Raw genomic sequence first — 25,538 nt, 5'->3', positions numbered from 1 at the left:
GTTCTTTTGTGAGAGATATCACCACATAAATGACATCTTTCATTTTTCTCCCCACAACAACACAATCTCAAGTTGAAAGCATGATCCAACATGAAATTTTCAAATGCTCATTATGTCAGTTTCTAGTTAATTGTCATATACGCTTGATGCACTAAAACCCACTTACATACTGGCATAACCGCAACGTTTATATTCACACGCACATGTATGTGTGTATCTACATATGTGTATGTACGTTTTCTCTGTTATATTTTCCCTATCTATAAGAAGACAGCTTACGTATGCCAGCTCCAACATCCGTTTCCTGCAATGCAATAACAAAGTTTTTATTTTGACATTTCTTTTAGGATGAGAAATTACTTTGTCTCGCTGCCATTGTTTCCACAGGCTCACACAAAGCTATGCATTCATTTATTTTTACCTTCCCTTCCCTTCCCTTCTCATCATATCAGTATGTGTGGTTGCTCATTTTCTGTCATGATAGAGAAACCACCCCCAAAAAAACATGTATCAAACAAAAAATCTCATAAAGAAGCTGAGAGGAAATTAAAATTAGGGTTTCACTTGATGCAAATTGTTCCTTTACTTTTACTTGTTTGCCTTCATTTTGGAAATTCTCAGAATTTTTTATTTGGCTCTTAGATCTTTGCTTAAATGGAAAAGTCGATACAGTTATGAAAACTTTAATTTAAGGGGAATATGCTAAATTTAAAGGACATTTTTCTTGATCAAAAGTCGATAAAATTTTTAGTGCAGGTATTTTGTTCTTAGTGTCAATTGATTCGACTTTAAAATGGGTGTTTTTACATAATAAAAAATTATGTTGAACGATGGTCAACTTGTTTAAAAAGCAATTTGAAACAAACAAACAATTTGAAAATAGGAGATCCAATTAAGAGAACCAAAAAATACTGAAGTTAAAGAAAATGTCTTATATTGGGGAAATTTTAACTAAACCATAATAATTTCCAAGAACTAACAAGCGAAGCAATTTAACTTTCCTTTTGGCATCGGTGAGCTCTTCCTCATGAGCAAGTTTCTACGACACGGCCGTAAAAAGGAGTGTTTTTCATATGGTTCGTTGTAAATATTATATGTTGGGAACTTAAATTATTTTTAAGTGCAAGCATATAATGTTCATAAACTGGCATAACTGGCATAACTTTTACGTATAGCCCCCATATAAACGGACTCCCAGATTTGGCTTGCAAATCCTCTAAGAGAAGCAAATTTCACCCGATTCGGCTGAAATTTGGTACATGTTATTAGTATATGGTCTCTAACAACCGTAAAAAATTGGTCCACATTGGTCTATAACTATATATAGCCCCCATATAAACCGATCCCCTGATTTGGTTTGCGGAGCCTCTAAGAGAAGCAAATTTTATCCGATCCGGCTGAAATTTGGTACATGGTGTACGTATATGGTCTCTAAGAAATATGCAGAAATTGGTTCATATCGGTCAATAATTATATATAGCCCCCATATAAACCGATCCCCCGATTTGGCTTGCGGATCCTCTAAGAGAAGCAAATTTCATCCGATCCAGCTGAAATTTGGTACATGGTGTTAGTATATGGTCTCTAACAACCGTACAAAAATTGGTCCACATCGGTCCATAACTATATATAGCCCCCATATAAACCGATCACCAGATTTGGCTTGCGGAGCCTCTAAGAGAAGCAAATTTTATCCGATCCGGCTGAAATTTGGTACATAGTGTACGTATATGGTCTCTAAGAAATATGCAGAAATTGGTCCATATCGGTCAATAATTATATATAGCCCCCATATAAACCGATCCCCCGATTTGGCTTGCGGATCCTCTAAGAGAAGCAAATTTCATCCGATCCAGCTGAAATTAGGTGCATGGTGTTAGTATATGGTCTCTAACAACCGTGCAAACATTGGTCCACATCGGTCCATAACTATATATAGCCCCCATATAAACCGATCACCAGATTTGGCTTGAGAAGAATCTAAGAGAAGCAAATTTCATCCGATCCGGTTGAAATTTGGTACATGGTGTTAGCATATGGTCTCTAACAACTGTGCAAAAATTGGTCCACATCGGTCCATAACTATATATAGCCCCCATATAAACCGATCCCCAGATTTGGCTTGCGGAGCCTCTAAGAAAAGCAAATTTTATCCGATCCAGCTGAAATTAGGTACATGGTGTACAAATAGAGTCTCTAATAACCATGCAAAAATTGGTCCACATCGGTCCATAATTATATATAGCCCCCATATAAACCGATCCCCAGATTTGACCTCCGGAGCCTCTTGGAAGGCCAAAATTCATCTGATTCAGTTGAAATTTGGAACGTGGTGTTAATATATGACCTCAAACACCCATGCAAAAATTGGTCGAAATCAATTCTGGCTCTCCACGTACCGTGCAAAAGTCCATATCGATTCGTAATTATTTGTAGACTTACCTACACATAACTTTTTCGTCTAATATATACCACGTATGGACTAACTCACAATTTAGAAAACGATGTTAAGAAGTTATAAGATACCTTGCCATCGGTAAGTATTACCACAACGCAAGTAATTCGATTGTGGATAACAGGCTTTCGCAGAAGTTTCAACGCAATCCATGGTGGAGGGTACATAAGATTCGGCCTGACCGAACTTATGGCCGTATATACTTGTTATACCCTCCACCATAAGATGGGGGGTATATTAACTTTGTCATTCCGTTTGTAACACATCGAAATATTGCTCTAAGACCCTATAAAGTATATATATTCTGGATCGTGGTGAAATTCTGAGTCGATCTGAGCATGTCCGTCCGTCCGTCCGTCTGTTGAAATCACGCTAACTTCCGAACGAAACAAGCTATCGACTTGAAACTTGGCACAAGTAGTTGTTATTGATGTAGGTCGGATGGTATCGAAAATGGGCCATATCGGTCCACTTTTACGTATAGCCCCCATATAAACGGACCCCCAAATTTAGCTTGCGAGGCCTCTAAGAGAAGCAAATTTCATCCGATCCGGCTGAAATTTGGTACATGGTGTTAGTATATGGTCTCTAACAACCATGCAAAAATTGGTCCCCATCGGTCCATAATTATATATAGCCCCCATATAAACCGATCCCCCGATTTGGCTTGAGAGGCCTTTAAGAGAAGCAAATTTCATCCGATCCGGCTGAAATTTGGTACATGGTGTTAGTATATGGTGTCTAACAATCATGCAAAAATTGGTCCACATCGGTCCATAATTATATATAGCCCCCATATAAACCGATCACCAGATTTGACCTCCGGAGCCTCTTGGAAGACCAAAGTTCATCTGATTCAGTTGAAATTTGGTACGTGGTGTTAAAATATAGCCTCAAACTCCCATGTAAAAATTGGTCGGTATCGGTCCATAATTATAAATAGGCCCCATATAAACCGATTCCCAGATTTGACCTCCAGAACCCCTTGGAAGAGCAAAATTCTTCCCATTCGGTTGAAATTTGGTACGTGATGTTAGCATATGGTATCCAACAACCATGCAAGAATTGGTTCCTATCAGCCCATAATTATATATAGCTCCCATATAAACCGATCCCCAGATTTGACCTCCGGTGCCTTTTGGAGAAGCAAAATTCATCCGATCTGCTTGAAATTTTGGTACGTGGTGATCGTATATGATATTTAACAACCATGCCAAAAGTGGTCCATATCAGTCCATAATCATATATAGCCCCCATATAAAACGATCCCGAGATTTGGTTTTGGAGCCACTTGGAGGAGCAAATTTCATCCGAGTGAGTTGAAATTTGGTACATTGTGCTAGTATATGGTCGTTAAAAACCATGCGTAACTAGGTCCATATCGGTCTATAGTTATATATATCCCTCAGATAAATCGATTTCCAATCACACAAAAAGTGGTCCATAACAAGTTCATCATTCTATATAGCCCCCATATAAGCGGCCCCCATATTTATATTCTGGTTCTCTACGTACGGTGCAAAAGTCCATGTCGATTCGTAATTATTTGTAGACTTACCTATACATAAGTTTTTTTGTCTAATATATACCACGTATGGACTAACTCACAATTTAGAAAACGATATTAAGACGTTTTACAGTCTTTCGTAGAAGTTTCTACGCAATCCATGGTGGAGGGTACATAAGATTCGGCCTGGCCGAACTTACGGCCGTATACACTTGTTTTAACTGACTTACTCCGAGTATGATTAAAAAATTAATTGTATCAATTAATTTTTTTATTGGAAAATTTTTCTGCTTGAATCCATTTTTTAATTAGAAATATTTTGATGATATTTTTTGTTTGTACCAGAAAAAACGATTTATGTATTCACATTTGAATGCTGCAGAACTTAAGGCTTGTATTTCAGTGTATGAATCCATTCATTTTTTTTTTTTTTTGAGAGAAAAAAAAAATAAAATTTAATATTGTTGTTTTAATATGATAATAAATGGGTTTTAGGCTAAAGACAATTTATTATAATTAAAAATTCTTCATTAATAACATTTAACTCCCTTGCATGAGGCTTACTTAATTTTTTGTAAATAATATACACCTTCATTGTCCCTACGAAAGTTTGCATAGAAATTCCCATATGAGTGCTTAAAATCCTAACTGGCATTATTGAGTACTGCTGTATCTAACCATATTTGATATGTATTCACTAAAGTATAATAAAGCTGGCCTTTTGGACCATTGGGCAGTACACACACATACAACATAAATCATAATCGTATGGTCACTAATCAGCCATAATTATTTATTATTCTTTGCTTAATGAACTGACGAAATTAGAAATTAACCTGGCAATTTTACTTTGTGCTGATAAGGCGTACGTGGAAAAGCATATGCGTCAATATATTTTCGCCCTGCATTCATGGACTGATAATAACAAGATAGCAATCCTTGTAGCTATGGGTGTTAGTTTGCGGCTCTGTAGCGTTTGTAGCCATAAATCTAATTTGCTTAACTGAATTTCCATTTAACATCTGGTAACAATAGCCATTAGTTATTGTTAATTACATGGTTAATTGTATCACTTGAATGCGAAGATGGACGAATAATCTGGGTATTATAATAAGCGACAACTGTTGCATACTCAACGCTTTGAAATGCAATTAAATTCTATGAATGATTGAGATGGCCTATAATTATAAGAGTAATTTATTAAATTCCATATTGTTTGCAATTAACGAAGATCACAGGAGCGTAAATTTTGAAACAATTAATTCACATAATATATAGGTGCATAGAAATTGTAATAGAGGAATATTTTTAAACTTTTATTGCAATTATTGTTCGAGCTTTCTTGGCCAAGGAAGATTAAGGATCCTAATTAATTAAGCCATTACACAAGTATTTCGATTGTGGATGGCAGTCTTTAGTAGAGCCCTGTATGCAATCTATGGTGCCTTCTTTATTGAATTAAATTTATTATATCAAATTAAATTTAATTTAAATTAATTTCCCATATTGTGATTTTAAAAATTTCCCTGCCATTGGCTACGGAATAGCCCATATATATGATTGAACTGGACGTGAGTATAACTTAAAATTAATTGACGGCAATTAGGTAACCTATCCAACTTTAGCAATAGAAAATGCCACTATACATCACACTGTATGTAATAGAGGTTAATCTGATGTAATCACTCCCGTAGTAAAACAAAATTTAAGTGGGCAATTGTTTTATTATTGTTTTCCCTATACTCAGCTCAGCTCAACTCATAATTATTGTTTTAGTGTTTTCTCTACGCGGAAACTTTTCAAAAGAACTTTCTTAAGTAAATCTTAACTATTTGTAAAACTACAAATTATTATTTGTTTTTGTTCCACCTTATTCTTTTTCCTTCCCAAAAAAAAAAAAAAAAATAAATAAAAATAAATCGTGGTAATACACCTAGCAATGTAAGCCATTACACTAAGGACAAAGTTATTGTACACTGGAGAAAATAATGATCTAACGTGAAAGTTAAAAAAAAACAATCTTTTTACACAATATTAAGGTGTTTTTTTTTTCTAATAAAGAATTTTCCAATTATAATAAATCCCATAATAATTTATTTAAAAATTCTTTATTAAATTTAGGATAGGAGTCTTTGAAAGTTTCGTCATTTCATTCAATTTCAAAATGCCTAGATTTAAAGCTACACTCAAAAAAAGTTTACTTGGATCCAAAGATTTTTACCTTACTTTAAGGATTTTGGTATTGATACCGAGCCAAAGATGCGGATTCTTTAAAATAAGAAATTTTTTTTTTGCGACCTATCTGGCTTTAAATCTAGGATCTATAAAATAAGGTAGCTCTTTTGATAGGATACAAATGAGCAAAGTAGGGATATTAGAGAAAAATAGAAACTAAAAATGTTGAATGATGTTTATTTAAAATGGCAACATTAGATGTCGACTTGCCGCCTATTCTTAAACCTCCCACTCAATCATGTCAACATTTGTATGTTAACCTGCATTGCATTTATTGAATTTTTATTCTATTTTTCCGGTGTATGAATAAAGCTATTTATTCACGTACAAACAAATGTCAGTTTAAAAATCCAAATTATGACGGATCTTTCGAAGAACAAAAATATTTTCTTAATTCCATAATAACTTTAAACCAAAGATGCTAAATCCTCAAAATAAGTCTTAGCCTATATTTGAAGCGTTTTTATCTTAAATCTAAAGATTCAATATTTCAGTTAATTTAAGGACGATTTCATTAAATCAAAAATGTGGTTCTTTACTTTAACTAAAATTTGCCTTAGTTTATAGTCATGCAACTTTAACGAAGGGACGCAATTTTCAAAATGTGTGTCCTAAATTTAATGAAAAAAAAATTTGAAGCAAAGATTATTAACTTTCTTTTAATTAAAATTTCATTATTTTAAAGAAATTTGTCCTTAATAGTGTGTAAATTGCTCATCCCAGAATTGAGGTTGCGTAATCTTTAATATCACGTAAATATTTTTTTCACTGTAGAGAGCTCCATAAAAAGTTTTTATTTTAAAGAAGACATATCTTTGCCTAGGATTCAATACCAAAATCCTTAAAGGAAACTCAAAATACCTGTATCCAAGTTTTTGAGAGTATAGAACAATAAAAAGTTACACTAAACAAGTCTATACAGAAGCAAGTTCTGCCGGGCCGAGTCTTAAATACCCATCACCATGAATCAAATATAATAGTTTCCATTGAAAACTCTTCGTTGTAGCGGGTTGATAATATACAGAATTTTAGGGGGGATTAATTACAGATATTCTCCTAAGCAGTCCAGTTCAACCAATACGTTTCCCGAAAATAAATTTAAAGATTCTACCTATGAAGACCATTTTTGTTTGAGTTTTAGAGGAATCACAAACATCTTGTGTAGGTGTGCATGAAAATGATGAACTAATGCCTTGATTCGAAATCCAAAATCTGTAGATTTTTACCCCCATATAAATAAATAAAAATAAAATCTGGAAATTTTGCTTTCATGCAATTTTCATGATCAGTGCGCCTTCTATACCTTCAAGAAGTGACATCGTTTTATATGGAGGCCCTACCAAATGGACCTATAAAAACTAAATCCGTTGAAATTTTAGGCGAATTTGATAACAACAACGGCTTATATCGGGAGATTAGTCTATATGGGTGCTATGCCAAAAACATACACCGCTGCACACCAAATTCAGCATACCTAATTGTGGTTCTGAAAAACCTACAGAATCTGGACCCCAAATCGGAGGGCGGGTTTATAAGGGCGATATATCAAAATTTCTACCAATACACAATATATTCGGAACACTTATTTATGACCCTAAAACACCTATAGATTTCAAACATATTTTCGGCAAACATTATGGTCTTAAAATACCTCTTGATTTCAAATTTCAGGCAAATCGGATTGAAAATACGGTTTCTAGAAGCCCAAGAAGTAAAATCGGGAGATTGGTCTATATGGGGGTTACACCAATACATGGACCGATAGACACCATTTTCGGCACAACTATATGTGAGCCTAAAATACCTCTAGAATTCCAAATTCAGGCAAATCGGATAAAAAAATAGTTTCTAGAAGCTCAAGAAGTAAAATCGGGAGATCAGTCTATACGGGGGTTATAACATAACATAGACCGATACACCTATTTGTGTGTAAAATACCTTTAGATTTCAAATTTCAGGTAAATCGCATTGATTAGGTAGCCACCGTGGTGCAATGGTTAGCATGCCCGCCTTGCATACACAAGGTCGTGGGTTCGATTCCTGCTTCGACCGAACACCAAAAAGTTTTTCAGGGGTGGATTATCCCACCTCAGTAATGCTGGTGACATTTCTGAGGGTTTCAAAGCTTCTCTAAGTGGTTTCACTGCAATGTGGAACGCCGTTCGGACTCGGCTATAAAAAGGAGGTCCCTTGTCATTGAGCTTAACATGGAATCGGGCAGCACTCAGTGATAAGAGAGAAGTTCACCAATGTGGTATCACAATGGATTGAATAGTCTAAGTGAGCCAGATACATCGGGCTGCCACGTAACCTAACCTAAATCGCATTGATAATATTGTTCCTAAAATACTTCTAGATTTCAAAATTCAGGCAAATCGGATTGAAAATACGGTTTCTAGAAGCCCAAGAAAAATCGGGATATATATATATATATATATATATATATATATATATATATATATATATATATATATATATATATATATATATATATATATATATATATATATATATATATATATATATATATATATATATATATATATATATATATATATATATATATATATATATATATATATATATATATATATATATATATATATATATATATATATATATATATATATATATATAACACATATTTATTTTCTATTTTCTCACGCAAACCAAACCGCCCTATTAAACATATATGTGCATGCATTCCTAAATTTATAGACTAATCCACAGCATACGTTTTGCTTTTCCTGTATACCTTAGTTCTTCAAGACTTCCATATTATTCTTTGGGGATTGTATCACAACCATATGAATAAAAGATTGCCGTTACGATACGTTGGAGATTTGAAGCTACTGTAAAATCGACAGGCAGTTATAGAAAGACAAAGGCATAGATAAAGGAATAAACTACAAGATGGCATGAAGCAAAAAATCAAACGATATCTAACAAAAAATATAACGTTGTAAAACTGCACAGGATTTTGATCTAAGGATTATCAAAAGTAACAAGCAACCAATACAAAGATTAACACTCACAACACCATAAAGCACTTTTGTATAGGTCTATTTGGAAAACATAAACAATATGGGGAATACAAAAAGAAGGTTTAGAAAATATTTTAAAGGCAATAAAAATTTAAGCTTGTATACTAGCTATATAAATGCATTATTCACATTCATTTTTATTTTTTGTTTGAAACACGTAAACATATCTTAAATAATTTTTCTTCAACCTTACTAGAATTTTTAGCTCATTTGTTAAAATGTTCAAAAGTAGTTCACCCTTTGTGAATGCACGTTATCTATGGAAAGAATTTTAAACAAATTCTATTAATATCTTCACAAGACATACTTTTCTACTAATTAAATCTGATAATGTTCAACCCTTATATGAATACTTTCTCCCACGCACACACACACACACTTTTTTACACGTCCCTAATGTATGCAAAGAAAATTTACAACATTTTTTCGAATGTTCGATGAAACTTTACGAACCTGAGGTACTCGAGTAAATGAAATACAGAATGAATGTATTTTAAAGAAAATAACTGCAAATTAATTTTTATACCCTGCACCATAGGATGGGGGTATATTATCTTTGTCATTCCGTTTGTAACACATATAAATATTGCTCTAAGACCCCATAAAGTATATATATTCTGGGTTGTGGTGAAATTCTGAGTCGATCTGAGCATGTCCGTCCGTCTGTTAAAATTACGCTAACTTCCGAACGAAACAAGCTATCGACTTGAAACTTGGCACAAGTAGTTGTTATTGATGTAGGTCAGATGGTATTGCAAATGGGCCATACCGGTCCACTTTTAAGTATAGCCCTCATATAAGCGGGCACCCAAATTTGGCTTGCGGAGCCTCTAAGAGAAACAAATTTCGTCCGATCCGGTTGAAATTTGGTACATGGTGTTAGTATATGGTCTCTAACCACCATGCAAAAATTGGTCCACATCGGCCCATAATTATATATAACTCCCATATAAACCGATCACCAGATTTGTCCTCCGGAGCCTCTTGGAAGACCAAAATTCATCTCATTCAGTTGAAATATGGTACGTGGTGTTAATATATGGCCTCAAACACCCATGCAAATCGGTCGAAATCGGTCAATAATTATATATAGGCCCCAGATTAGACATCCGGAGCCCCTTGGAAAAGCAAAATTCATCCGACAATGTTAGTATATGGTATCCACCAACCATAGGTTAGGTTAGGTTATGTGGCAGCCCGATGTATCAGGCTCACTTAGACTATTCAGCCCATTGTGATACCACATTGGTGAACTTCTCTCTTATCACTGAGTGCTGCCCGATTCCATGTTAAGCTCAATGACAAGGGACCTGCTTTTTATAGCCGAGTCCGAACGGCGTTCCACATTGCAGTGAAACCACTTAGAGAAGCTTTGAAACCTTCAGAAATGTCACCAGCATTACTGAGGTGGGATAATCCACCGCTGAAAAACTTTTTGGTATTCGGTCGAAGCAGGAATCGAATCCACGACCTTGTATATGCAAGGCGGGCATGCTAACCATTGCACCACGGTGGCTCCCATGCAGGAATTGGTTCATATAAGTCCATAATTATATATAGCCCCCATTAAACCGATCCCCAGATGTGACCTCCTCTGCCTTATAGAGAAACAAAGTTCAGATTAGATATCCGTACATGGCGATAATATATGGCTTCAAACACCCATGCAAAAATTAGTTGAAATCGGTCAATAATTATATATGTTATAGGCCCCATATAAACCGATCCCCAGATTTGACCTCCTGTGCCTTTTGGAGAAGCAAAATTCATCCGGTCTGGTTGAAATTTGGTACGTGGTGGTAGTATATGATATTTATCAACCATGTCAAAAGTGGTCCAATATCAGTCCATAATCATATATAGCCCCCATATAAACCGATCCCGAGATTTGGTTTTGGAGCCTCTTGGAGGAGCAAATTTCATCCGAGTCAGTTAAAATTTGGTACATTGTGCTAGTATATGGCCGTTAACAACAATGGCTAACTAGGTCCATATCGGTCTATAGTTATATATAGCCCTCAGATAAATCGATCCCCAATCACACAAGTTCATAATTCTATATAGCTCCCGTATAAGCGACCCCCATATTTCAATTTCCATGTCGATTTGTAATTATTTGTAGACTTACCTATACATAACTTTTTTGTCTAATATATACCACGTATGGACTAACTCACAATTTAGAAAACGATGTTAAGAAGTTTTAAGATACCACAACCCAAGTAATTCGATTGTGGATGACAGTCTTTCGTAGAAGTTTCTACGCAATCCATGGTGGAGGGTACATAAGATTCGGCCTGGCCGAATTTACTTGCCGTATATACTTGTTATTTTTTCGTTTTTTTTTTTTTTTTTTTTAGCAAACAGGAAAAAGTGAAACTTTAGACAAGAACCTGAATTAAAACATTGCCACTATTGTTTGAAATTAAAACTTGTAAAATTCATCTCAGCTCAATGGTATATTACAAAGGATCTTATTCATGATGCTTTACAATATAGACCATGCTGGAGGAAGTAGTAACAGCAACTAGAAATACCTGACATTAACAAAGTTTTAATTTACTTAGTACTACTAGAACCCGGGATAAAACAAAGAGTGCGAAGCACCATCTTTGCCTGAACCTCTCCTTCGCTCCCCTCTTTTATGTCTTTAACTTCATAAGTAGTTTTTGTGTTTTATTTTTAATTAAGACAAGATGAAATAACCAGGAACATTGAAAGAAATTGAATGTGAGTGTAGTTTTAATATTTCGAAATCTTCATTTCATAGTAGACTAAGTCGACTTATGTTTAGAGAACATTGATTTTCACGTCAGAGCATAAAACCTCAACTAAAGATGAGAAAGTTCGTACCAAAAATTATCGTAAAAAGATACATAAATTTCACTTAAGTGGATTTTTCAAATTGAATGTTGTTTTTTTAAGTTTATCATATTAAGAAAACGAAGCAAAAGAGAAGCGAAACTATATTACAATTAAGATACACCCTTGTCTTAATTTTTTCATCAATTTCAATTTTTTAATTAACCTCCACTTTCATACCTGGTAGCTTCGCATTTTGTTTTTTTTTTTTTTTTTTTTTGAATATACTATCTTTATTTTTGTATCAATCTTAGTTAACTTTTTTTTTAGTTTCATTTAATTTTCATTACTTTAAATATATTTCCTCCACTTTTATATAGATAAAGCACAATATGTTAGTGTTTGAATATAAAAACGCTTAAAACATCAACATGAGAGCCCAATCCATGTGAGAGTGCAAGATGAAAGTCTATTGTTGTAGTTTTACAACTAATTTTTATAAAGCTTCTTACGGAAATAATACGATTTTCATTACTAATTCTCTGCATTAGTGCAATTCATCATTCTTGAGAGTTTTCAATTCTCGTGTTCTATTTTTGCTGCCATCTTGTTGTATATCTTATTTGCCAGCATCAAGTCAGCTGCACATTTTCTCGTGTTAAGACATTCTGTTTCACTATTCTTCTGTGTACAAAGTTTGCTAACTTAAAGGATATATGTACCCTTTGCACAAGGTTTTATGGTAAATACGAAAGAAATAAACACTGTGTGCAAAAGATTATATAATTTTATTTTTATGTAGTATCCATTCGTGGCAATTATCCACCACCATAGGATATTAACGAAATATTAAAGGTTTTAACTATTTAACTTTCAACAACAAGGACATGTTACTACTTTTTTAATACGGGAGAACTTGCTCCCAATGGACTTTCACGAAAATTAAAACTTTTAAAGATATTGAATATAGAAATTTTTGTTTAGAAAATTGAAATGCATCTTACTTAGAGTGCAATTGTTTGAAAATTCTATCAAAACATCAAGAATTCTGCCAACCTAACAAATAGTAACAATCTAATAATTTTTAAAGACATTGAATATGTAGAAATTTTGTTAAAATTTTATTTTTATAGAAAATTTTGTCAAAATTTTATTTATATAGAAAATTTTATATATGTAGAAAATTGTGTCAAAGCTTTATTTCTATTATATATAATAAGTCATTATAACATTTTGTCAGAAATTGTCAATTTTTTTTTTTTATAGAAAATTTTTTCAACATTTTATTTCTATAAAAAATATTATCAAAATTTTATTTCTTTAGAAAAATTTATCAAAACATTATTTCTATAGAAAATATTGTCAAAATTTTACTTCTATAGAGAAAGAAAAAAAAAATTATACAAAATTTTGCCATAATTTTATTTTTTAGAAAATTTTGTCAAAACTTTTGTCAAAATTTTATTTCTATTGAAAATTTTGTCAAAAATTGTTTCTATCCAAAATTTTATAAAAATTTTATTTCTATAGAAAATTTTGTCAATATTTTATTTCTATAGACAATTTTGTCAAAATTTTATTTCTATAGAAAATTTTGTCAAAATTTTATTTCTATAGAAAATTTTGTCCAAATGTGTTTTCTATAGACAATTTTGTCAAAATTTTATTTCTATAGAAAACTTTGTCAAAATTTTATTTCTGTAGAATATTTTGCCATAATTTTATTTCTATAGAAAATTTTGTTAACATTTTATTTATGTAGAAAATATTTTCAAAACTTTTGTCAAAATTTTATTTGTATAGAAATTTTGTTCAAAATTTTATTTCTATATAAAATTTTGTCAAAATTTTATTTCTATATAAAATTTTGTCAAAATTTTATTTCTATAGAATATTTTGCCATAATTTTATTGCTATAGAATATTTTGCCATAATTTTATTGCTATAGAAAATTTTCTCAAAACTTTATTTCTATAGAAAATTTTAACAACATTTTATTTCTGTATAAAATTTTGTCAAAATTTTTTGTCTGTAGAATATTTTGCCATGATTTTATTTCTATAGAAAATTTTGTCGAAATTTTATTTCTGTAGAAAATGTTCTTTAAAAAGTGAGAACTTAATCTCAATGGACTTTCACGAAATGGACCAACACGAAAATTAAAATTTTTAAAGATATTGCATATATAGAAAATTTTGTTAAAATTAAATTTCTATAGAAAATGGAAATGCATCTTAGTTAGAGTGAAACGGCAAACAATGTATAATATAATAAGTTTTAAAGATATTGAATATGTAGAAATTTCGTTAAAATTTTATTTTTATAGAAAATTTTGTCAACATTTTATTTATATAAAAAATATTATCAAAATTTTATTTCTTTAGAAAAATTTATCAAAACTTTATTTCTATAGAAAATTTTGTAAAAACTTTATTTCTATAGAAAAAGAAAAGAAAAATTGCATACAAAATTTTGTCAAAAATTGTTTCTATACAAAATTTTATCAAAATTTTATTTCTATAGAAAATTTTATCAATATTTTGTTTCTATAGAAAATTTTGTGTAAATTTTATTTCTATAAAAAAATTTGTCAAAATTTTATTTCTATAGAAAATTCTGTCAAAATTTTATTTCTATAGAAAATTTGGTCAAAATTTTATTTCTATAGAAAATTTTGGCAAAATTTTTTTCTATAGACAATTTTGTCAAAATTTTATTTCTATAGACAATTTTGTCAAAATTTTATTTCTATATAAAATTTTATCAATTTTTATTTGTCAAAATTTTATTTCTATATAAAATTTAGTCAACATTTTATTTCTATAAAAAATTTTGTCAAAATTTTATTTCAATAGAATATTTTGCCATAATTTTATTTCTATAGAAAATTTTGTCAAAATTTTATTTCTGTAGAAAATGTTTTCAAAATTTTTGTCAAAATTTTATTTGTATAGAAAATTTTTTCAAAATTGTATTTGTATAGAAAATTTTGTCAAAATATTATTTGTATGGAACATTTTGTGAATTTTTTTTTCTATATAAAATTTTGTCAAAATTTTAGTTCTATATAAAATTTGGTCAAAATTTTATTTCTATATAAACTGTTGTCAAAATTTTATTTCTATATAAAATGTTGTCAAAATTTTATTTCTATATAAAATTTTGTCAAAACTTTATTTCATTTTATTTATATAAAAAATATTATCAAAATTTTATTTCTTTAGAAAAATTTATCAAAACTTTATTTCTATAGAAAATTTTGTAAAAATTTTATTTCTATAGAAAAAGAAAAGAAAAATTGAATACAAAATTTTGCCATAATTTTATTTTTATAGAAAATTTTGTCAAAATTTTATTTATATAGAAAATTTTGTCAAAAATTGTTTCTATACAAAATTTTATCAAAATTTTATTTCTATAGAAAATTTTGTCAATATTTTGTTTCTATAGAAAATTTTGTCTAAATTTTATTTCTATAAAAAATTTTGTCAAAATTTTATTTCTATAGAAAATTCTGTCAAAATTTTATTTCTATAGAAAATTTGGTCAAAATTTTATTTCTATAGAAAATTTTGGCAAAATTTTTTTCTATAGACAATTTTGTCAAAATTTTATTTCTATAGACAATTTTGTCAAAATTTTATTTCTATATAAAATTTTATCAATTTTTATTTGTCAAAATTTTATTTCTATATAAAATTTAGTCAACATTTTATTTCTATAAAAAATTTTGTCAAAATTTTATTTCAACAGAATAATCTGCCATAATTTTATTTCTATAGAAAATTTTGTCAAAATTTTATTTCTGTAGAAAATGTTTTCAAAATTTTTGTCAAAATTTTATTTGTATAGAAAATTTTTTCAAAATTGTATTTGTATAGAAAATTTTGTCAAAATGTTATTTGTATGGAACATTTTGTGAATTTTTTTTTCTATATATAAAATTTTGTCAAAATTTTATTTCTATATAAAATTTGGTCAAAATTTTATTTCTATATAAACTGTTGTCAAAATTTTATTTCTATATAAAATGTTGTCAAAATTTTATTTCTATATAAAATTTTGTCAAAACTTTATTTCTATATAAAATTTTCTGAAAATTTTATTTCTATAGAATATTTTGCCATAATTTTATTTCTATAGAAAATTTTCTCAAAATTTTATTTCTATAGAAAATGTTGGCAAAATTTTATTTCTATAGTCAAAATTTTTATTTGTCAAAATTTTATATCTATAGAAAATTTTATTTCTGTAGAAAATTTTGTCAACATTTTATAACTATTTTGTATGGCTATGTCAGGAAAAAGCGATAAAAATGTCGGTGTCTGAAAACCTGAGAAATCAAATAGGTAAATCGGACTATATGAGGGCATACTGAAACATGGGCCGATACAGTCCATCTTCGAACTTGACCTTCATGCAGACAACAAAAACAGAATCTTTGTCATTGCGTCATTTTTGAAGGCTATAGCGTGATTGAAACAGACAGACGAACATGATTATATCGTCTAAGAATTTCTCCTACAAATTTTTCGCGGGTTCAGAGCCATTTTCGTTCAGCTTGTAATGGCTTTGTCCGTCTATCTCGACCATAATTCGTGCTGAAGGTAGCCAACTCGAACAAATCTAAACGGATTCCAAAATTTGATTTCATTTCCAAGAGTTTTTAATATGTTGCATTATATAACGTCCGCCTTGTATATGTCCTCTATATGAATAACATAAGTGTTCTATTATCTAACTAAAACTTAAATCGGAATGAAGTCACTGATTGGAGCAAGTCGTCCTGCTCTGTTTGCATTTGATAAGGCCTTCACTTATTTACCTATGAAAATAGCCTCCAAGACGAATTGAATGGCAATACCAGACCCTAATCATTCATCTTAAGGCTTATTAACCACGCACCTTTCTGGCCTTGGAAGAAATTTGCTAGAAGACATCTAAAGAGCATAGACGGAATACATCTTTGTGCACTGAAAAAAATATTGTCGTGAGGTCAAAGAGTTCATGTCTTTAAAATACGAATTCAAATTTTGCTTAGCATAGAAGACGCATTTCTCTAATATAAAGTTTTTTTCCTTGTCCAAAAGTCGATAAACTTGTCAATGAAGTCGTATTGTCCTTATAATTAAGCGATTTGACTTAAAAATGGGTATCATAACATGAAAGAAAAAATGTTTGGGCTAAGGTCAACTTGACTTTAATAATTCAGAAAAATTCTTTAAATTTAATGAAATTGTCTTTAAATTTGTTGTCTTTTTGCATCTTGACTACAAAGCAAAAAATCGTTCCAATATAGGACATGTTTTTCAAAACTTTATTTTAACGACTTTTTTTGCTTGAAACTTTGCATAATTTCTACTGGAAATCGAGTCTTAATTTGGAAAATAAAGTTGTCGTTAACTCGTTTTTAAAAAAAAAGCTGAAAAAGTTAAAAATTAAATTTGCTTCCTAGAAGCAAGTACACAAAACTCACATTTAAAAGAGGATTGTGTCTTAAAAGTATCCTTACTTGTATTCTCCGCGTCTTTGGCTCGGAATCAATACCAAAATTTTTAAAGTTAAGACAAAATCTTTGGAACCGGGTATGCTTTTTTTTCAGTGTGAGTTTATTTCAAAAAAAAAAAAAACTTAAAGGTAAATGATACACAATCAGAAACAACAACACCTCACTTCCACCATCATTTCGGAGAATTCTGGTTTTCCGTTATCGACAGTAAGAAATAAATAACGTTGCTTTTCTTATTTGGCAAATTGTTAGTAATAGGATGTCTACCGTGAAAATCATGAAATAAAATGGGCAAATTTTGAGGGTAGGCGAGAGTTATTCTGGTAGCACACATCCAAGATACAAGACTCCAAACGAAAATAACGGAATTTACTCATATCCGTTTCCGTTTCCGCGGTTTTCAATTATAGCAAGCAACTGTGTCGTGTTTTTTGTTCTTGTTTTCATTTCATACGCGCCACACAATAACAGCCACATCTTGCTTTTGCCCTAGCCAACTTGGGTGCCCTTGTTTCGTTAGAGATTTTCATTTAATAGCCCAACCAAACAAACAAAAAAAAACAGCCTAAATTGAATTTTTCATTGCTTAGCGATTGGTTTGATTCCAGTGTTTTGACGGGGCGGTTTGCGATTTGCCACAGTGTGAGTGATAGGAAGTTTCCAATTCTTTTTTACTAGGAAATATTTTGTTATCAGCAAACCAATTTGGAGGATGTACCTTAGACATAAGCTTCGGGGTGTAAAATCCATGAAACACAAAAAGGCTCAACTGAAAATAGGAATTTATATTCGTTTTCTGCCAAATTTTTATTTAACAATTCATAGGTAATGAAAATGCTGAGGATAATATATCCCTACCAAGAATTCATAAGGAAATATTTTCTTTTGCTTTTACATTCTTCAATCAATGTCTTGTCATTGTGAAAAGTAATCGTGAAAGAAATTTACTTAAATTGTATTCTTGTAGAAAATAATATTATGAGCATTCATTTATTGAAAATCCATGAAAAGAATGAGTTTCATATTTGTTTGAATCGAGTTTACGTGAAGCAAATTGGATTTACCTTGTGGCAGGAAATTTTCAATTTATTTTCCATATACAAATTAAATCAAATATTATCTAATTAAATGAGCTACAAAATGTATATTAAATTAATTTAAATTTGCTAATTTTTGCAAAATTAATTTTAATTTTGCACAAATTGAAATAAGGCCCCAAAGAGGAAAAATAGTAAAACCCCCACACAGCAAAAAATATCTCCAAAATATTACCAATTAAAAACTTGATTGATGTGGAAAGCTTTTTCACATTGAAATAAGGCCCCAAAGAGGAAAAATAGTAAAACCCCCACACAGCAAAAAAATATCTCCAAAATATTACCAACTAAAAACTTGATTGAAGTGGAAAGCTTTTTCAATTAAAAATATAATTGATATTATTAATCTTTTAATAAAACTAGAAACTAGAAAAGTCAATTAATTTTCAATTAAAAAACTAATTGATACCATTACCTTGTTAATCAAGCTTGATTGAATGATTGAAATTTTTTATTTTCAATTAAAAAATTATTTGATACAACTACCTTTTTAATTTATGAATTTTTTAAAAGTTATGAATTTTTTAAAAGTTATTGATTTTTTAAAATTTTTAATTTATATATTTTTTTTTTAACCAAAAATTTTTTCATCAATCTAAAAAGGATTAAAAATTGTTATAGATAATTTTTGCATCAATCTAAAAAGGATTAGAAATGGTTATAGACAAGTAAGTAAGTAAAGTAGAAAGTCGGGCGGGGCCGACTATATCATACCCTAAACCACCCCTACTGAATGAGTAAACATAAGCATTTGTGGGGTAACATTGGTATTGGTTTGAGCGATAAACCGCATTTCCATATTTAAGAACATTATGGGGTACATTTTTATGTATATAACTAATATTGAGTACATTATTAAAAAAAGAGGAATTCGTTTAATTAATGTGGGTAATAAATCAAAATTCGGGAAAATCGGGCAATATTATTATGTAAGAGATACATATAAGTCTAAATACGATCGGATGGTACATAAAAATTTTAAACTTGAGTAGCATTGGTTAATAAATAAGAGTATTATTGCCAAATTTGGGAAAATCGAGCGATGTATATATATGGATGAGAGCTATATCTAAATTTTAACCGATTTGGATGATATTTTGCAGGTTTAATTGAAACCACAGAAGATGACCGTGTGCTAAATTTGAGTAAGATCAGTTAAGAAATGAGGCCTTTATGTTCAAACATAAAGTTATTAGAGGCAAATTTTTAAAAATCGTGCAATACACATATATGGAAGCTATATCTCCAACTGAACCGATTTCGATGAAGTTTTGTACATATAGTTAGTGCTATAGAAGATTACATTTAGCCAACTTTGAGTACTATCAGTTGATAAATAAGGGTTTCCAAATTTAGAAAAATCGGGCGGTACATATATATGGGGGCTATAGCTAAATCTGAACCTATTTTTGTTAGTACTACAGAAGATTAAAGTAAACCAACTTTGAGTAAGATCGGTTGATAAAAAATCGGGCGATACATATATATGGGAGCTATATCTAAATTTGATCCGATTTCTTCCAAATTCAATAGCGTTCGTCCTTGTGCCCAAAAAACTCCCTGTACCAAATTTCATCAAAATCGGTTAATTATTGCGACCGGTTAATTATACGGACGGACACCAAGCGCTAGATCGACTCAGGAGGTGATTCTGAGTCGATCGGTATATATTTTATGGGGTCTAAAATCAATATTTCTGGTAGGCACATTTTTTGGCCTATCAAACTTATTATACCCTGACCACTATGTGGTTTAGGGTATAAATATAGACAGATATGGACCAATTTTTAAATGGATATGAGTGCGATATACCAACATCACGTACTAAATTTCAATCGAATGGGATAAAATTTAAAATTTGGGTAAATTCCTTTTGGAAAAGGGAGCAAAATATGAAATTTAGTACCACATCTCCCCATATAGGTAGTAACCATATAAGGCAGCTATATTTATATTTATCTAAACAGATTTCATCCATATTTAGTACACATACACTGAAAAAAAGCATACTCGGTTCCAAAGATGTTCTCTTTACTTTAAAAAATTTGGTATTGATTCCGAGCCAAAGAAGCGGAGAATACAAGTAAGGATACTTTTAAGACACAATTCTCTTTTAAATTCAGGTTTTGTGTACTTGCTTCTAGGAAGAAAATTTTATTTTTTCGCTTTTTCAGCTTTTTTTCTTCATATGCTATCAAAGTCCTTTAACAACGAGTTAACGGCAACTTTATTTTCCAAATTAGGACTCGACTTCCAGTAGAAATTATGCTATGTTTGAAGTAAAAAACTTCTTTAAAATAAAGTTTTGAAAAACATGTCCTATATTTGAACGATTTTTTTCTTTGTAGTCAAGATGCAAAAAGACAACAAATTTAAAGACAATTTCATTAAATTTAAATTAAATACGACTCCATTGACAATTTTATCGACTTTTGGACAAGGAAAATAACTTTATTTTAGAGAAATGCGTCTTCTATGCTAAGCAACATTTGTATTCGTATTTTAAAGACATGAAATCTTTGACCTCACGACAATATTTTTTTCAGTGTAGCTAGAATATTAATTCTCTTTTTGTGGTAAAATATGAACCAAATAAAGATGAAACTGTGACCACTAAGGTCAATTAAGTTTTAAAATTTGGCATACATAACAAAAATGTCAATGCTACTATCTCTGTAAAATCGAAAGTAAATTGGAGTACAAATTTAGCATTCATGTGTTACATGATTTTCAATCGGGCAAAATATATATTTTTTTAGTTGTTCCAGCATAATATTCAATTTTACTGTTTGGAAAATTTTTTTTTTTTAATTATATTTTTTTCTTAATTTTTTTTAATTTAACAAATGTTTTCACCTCCGGTTTTATAATATTAAAAGTTCAATGTAAAAAAGCAATTTTAAAACCCTTCACAGCCTCTTAGTTTATAATATTTTAGTTTACAATCTATTGAGAAAATCGCATTATACAAGTATTATCCCAGAAACAAATGATAAACCTCTAATTGCACATATAAAAAGTATTAGTCTCTCAAAAAAACCAATGGGTTTTTTTATTAACGTTGTTGTAAGTAATTATAAAATTCTACATATTAGAAAAACTTACCGTCTCCTTGGGCTGTGGCACACAGGTAATCGATAATGCTTCCGGATTACCATAAACATTAAGTTTTTGTAAAAATCCCTATTTTTAAAAGTTGTGGAAATAAAAAATTTACATATTAAAATAAGAGGTTTTGAAAAATAAAATATGTTCTCCTTTCACAAACCAAATAATAGATGACTTTTTACCATACGTGCGAAGTTTTTCATATTTTAATTGATATTATAGTAAATATTTCACAATTATACCTGTAACAAAAGAAAAATTAATTATTTGTTTGAATTGAACAAAGTCCACATCTTAAATTCTAATGAAAATTAAATTAATTAATTTCTTTTACATAGATTAATTTATTATTATTTCTATAGAAAATTTTGTCAAAATCTTTTTTCTATAGAAAATTCTGTCAAAAATTGTACTTCTACAGAAAATTTTGTCAAAATTTTGGAATCAAGAATAAATTTTCAGTCGACCCTTGTGAATCACATTGATCCATAATTATATAGATATAGTTGCGATATAAACCAACCTCTCTGGAACAAGAACAAATTTAATCCGATCATATTGATATTTGGCTCTCTAATTACAAAAATTGATTCATATCGGTTCATAAATATTTATATACTCTTCTATATAAACCAAAAAAACCTGAATTTAATTTTATAGTTATTTAATTTACGTTGTTTTGGCAAATAAGTAATACGATGGCAGTCTTTAATAGAACTTTTTATCTTTATCTTTTTATGCAAACATAATATTCGGTATGACCGAACTTACGGACGTATCTACTTGTATTTAAATTAATTTTAATTTAATTTTTAAATTTATATTGAAGTAATTTGTTTAACACTATTCTTCTCAGAAAACAAATATTATTCCTATTCATACTATATTTGTAATTAAAATAAATAAATAAAGCCCAACGGTTAATTGTAGCAAATTGCAATCTAAAGTCTGAAATCTACAAACACAGAGTTCAGTGCATTTCTAAATCACATTAAAATTTGATACTGATCGCATGACATATGACACAATTTTGCTACTTATGAACATTTCATTTAAATGGATAGCATGTAAAATTGTCTGTATTTAAAAGGTGATACGGTCAAAATTTGGTCAAGGGAAACGCGTGTAAATCGGTGAAATCGTTTATTTAAAAAATCAAATTAAATTTCCTTTTCAAGTTCAATTAGTATAAAATTCAGGAAAAATATTCAGTTAGGCTTTCGCTTTTCCAAATCCGAATTGCCGGGCCTCACGCTTGACACCTGCCATCAGATTTTGTACAGCCACCTTGTCCACCTTCTTCGCCGCAGAAAGCCAGTTTGCCTTCAACTGCTGCTCGTCCTTAGCAGTTTTTTTTTTTTGGTCTTCTTTAGGTTCCGCTTGACAATAGCCCAGTATTTCTCAATTGAGCGGAGCTCTGGCGTGTTGGGAGGGTTCTTGTCCTTGGGAACCACCTGCACGTTGTTGGCGGCGTACCACTCCATGGCCTTTTTACCGTAATGGCAAGATGCCAAAACCCGGCCAAAACAGTACGGAACAACCGTGTTTCTTCAGGAAAGGCAGCAGACGCTTATTCAAACACTCATTCACTTTAATTTCTTGGTTGACAGTCTCGGAAGCTATGAAAATGCTGCTTTTCAAGCCACAGGTACAGATGGCTTGCCAAACTAGATATTTCTTTGCGAACTTTGACAGTTTTATGTGCTTGAAAATATCTGCTACCTTTCCCCTTCCTTTTGCCGTATAAAACTCCTGTCCCGGAAGCTGCTTGTAGTCGGCTTTGACGTAGGTTTCGTCGTCCATTACCACGCAGTCAAACTTCATCAGCATCGTCGTGTACAGCCTCCAGGATCGCGCTTTGGCCGTCGTATTTTGTTTATCATCGCGATTTGGAGTCACTACCTTTTTGTAAGTCGATAGTCCGGCTCGTTTTTTGGCTCGATGCACGGTTGTAGACGATATACCCAGCTTATTTGCGGCATCTCGGAGAGAGAGGTTAGGGTTTCGCTTGAAACTACCGGCAACTCTCTTGTCGTCTCAGCGGCTTCCGGTTTTCGATTTCCCCCCGATCCAGACTTCCTGGCTGTCGATAAACGTTCCCCACACGCTCACAAAAAATCGCTTCTGTAACATATACTCCCAAACATATTTTGCTTCAAGCATATACATTTTTGGGTATTTCCCAAACATTTATATGTTTGATCTCTACCAATATATAATATGTTTGAAAGCATATTGGTCTAAACAATATATGTTTGGGTAGTCTAAGTTCCAAACATTTTGTATTTTTGCATCCAAATTCAATAATGTTGTCTTCCAAAAAACAATATGTTATTATGTGACCACATAATATGTTTGGAAGCATTTTGCACCCAAAAATATTATATGCTTAAAAAAAATTCTCCCAAACAATATTGTGCTCAAAATTTTATTTATTTATTTATATATTTACAATCATAATGAATTATGAAAATAAACAGGTAATATAGGTGCTAACAACATAGGTTTTCGACCTGAATGCTCAAAATTTTGTTTCTGCCCAATTGTATATTCCTCGACATCTTTCTCACTTCCACGAGATTTTTTAGTTCTTAGCACCTTTTTCTGTAATACATACATTGTAGAAGAAATTATTCAATTTTATGATTTTTTATTTTAATTTTACCTTTTGCAGGACGGGGATTCGAACAGCGGACCACACAGTTTGTAAGGATCAAAGAAGTAGCTGATCAATTGCCCAAGGAAAAATAAAATGTTAATTTTGTAATAACAAGCAACAACCACCAACTTAATTCAATATCGCTCCCTGTTAAATAGCGCTCCAAGCTACTAAACACATATATGTTTATAGGCTATTTCTAAATTAATATATGTTTGCATTCAAGCATATTATATTTACAAACATTTTATGTCCCAAACATAATATGTTCTAACATATTAACATATATGTCCCAAACATGTTATGCTAGTTTATGAACATTATATGCTTGCACTCAAAAATATTGTGTTTAAAAATTTGTGTTCCAAACATATAATGTTTATAGCCAAACAAATGAAAAACAGTCTTTTTCAACCGTGCAAACACTTTAATTACATTTGTAACGGTTGATTCGCAACTTTTAGCGATTTTGCCAGCTTTGCGTGCGAGTAGCTCGGATTTTCGCGATACGACGGCAGTTTGACAACTGAAGAGTGAATTCCAAAATCAAAATAGGAGCAACATTCTACACACACACATCTTCAAAATGAGGGATGTTCAGGTTTTTTAAATGCAAAATTGAAAGAAATACGTCAAGTTTATACTGACCAAATTTTGACCGTATCACCCTTTAGCAGTGATTCTATGGGTAATAAGAGATAGTATCTGTGCACCCTCAAAAAAAATCGCTTCTGTAACATATACCCCAAACACATTTTGCTTCAAGCATATATATTTTCAGGATTGGTCCAAACAAAATAATGTTTGTATTATTCAAACATATTATGTTTCACCTTAGAGCATACACTGGTCGAAAAAATTTTAATGAAATTTTCTATGTGTGGATATAGTTTGAGTTCCAAACATATAATTTTTACACCCAAACATATGGAAAACAATCTTTGTCGTCCGTGTGGGCATCAAATGTTCTTTGTGCCAGTGTCAGCACTAACACATAGCATTTTAACTTTTATTAAATGGCTGCTAGGTGCTTTATTGTTAAACAGAGTCTTAAGATAATTTCATACATTCCTTTTTGTAATGGCTGTTGTTATTCTTGGTCTTCTGTTTCCAGTAATATTA

At 30.8% G+C, this 25,538-nt stretch overlaps 1 protein-coding gene across 6 annotated transcripts in view; it reads right to left on the bottom strand.

The window, feature by feature from the left end:
* Mp (collagen XV/XVIII-type protein multiplexin) overlaps window positions 1-25,538 on the bottom strand; it is a 1,363,033-nt gene that overhangs the window by 769,260 nt on the left and 568,235 nt on the right. For 4 of the 6 annotated variants that reach the window (XM_075303610.1, XM_075303614.1, XM_075303611.1 and 1 more), the window contains one exon: window positions 21,755-21,832. The exons of the other annotated variants lie outside the window; for them this stretch is intronic. In XM_075303610.1, coding sequence (XP_075159725.1) covers window positions 21,755-21,832 — 78 coding nt within the window. The remainder of the gene's footprint in view (window positions 1-21,754; window positions 21,833-25,538) is intronic. 6 annotated transcript variants of the gene reach the window in all.

The sequence above is a fragment of the Haematobia irritans genome, chromosome 4, assembly GCF_050003625.1.
Source record: "Haematobia irritans isolate KBUSLIRL chromosome 4, ASM5000362v1, whole genome shotgun sequence".
Classification (NCBI taxonomy): Eukaryota; Metazoa; Arthropoda; class Insecta; order Diptera; family Muscidae; genus Haematobia; species Haematobia irritans.
Note: the sequence above shows the minus strand (reverse complement) of the source record. Positions and strands in the feature narration are given on the sequence as shown.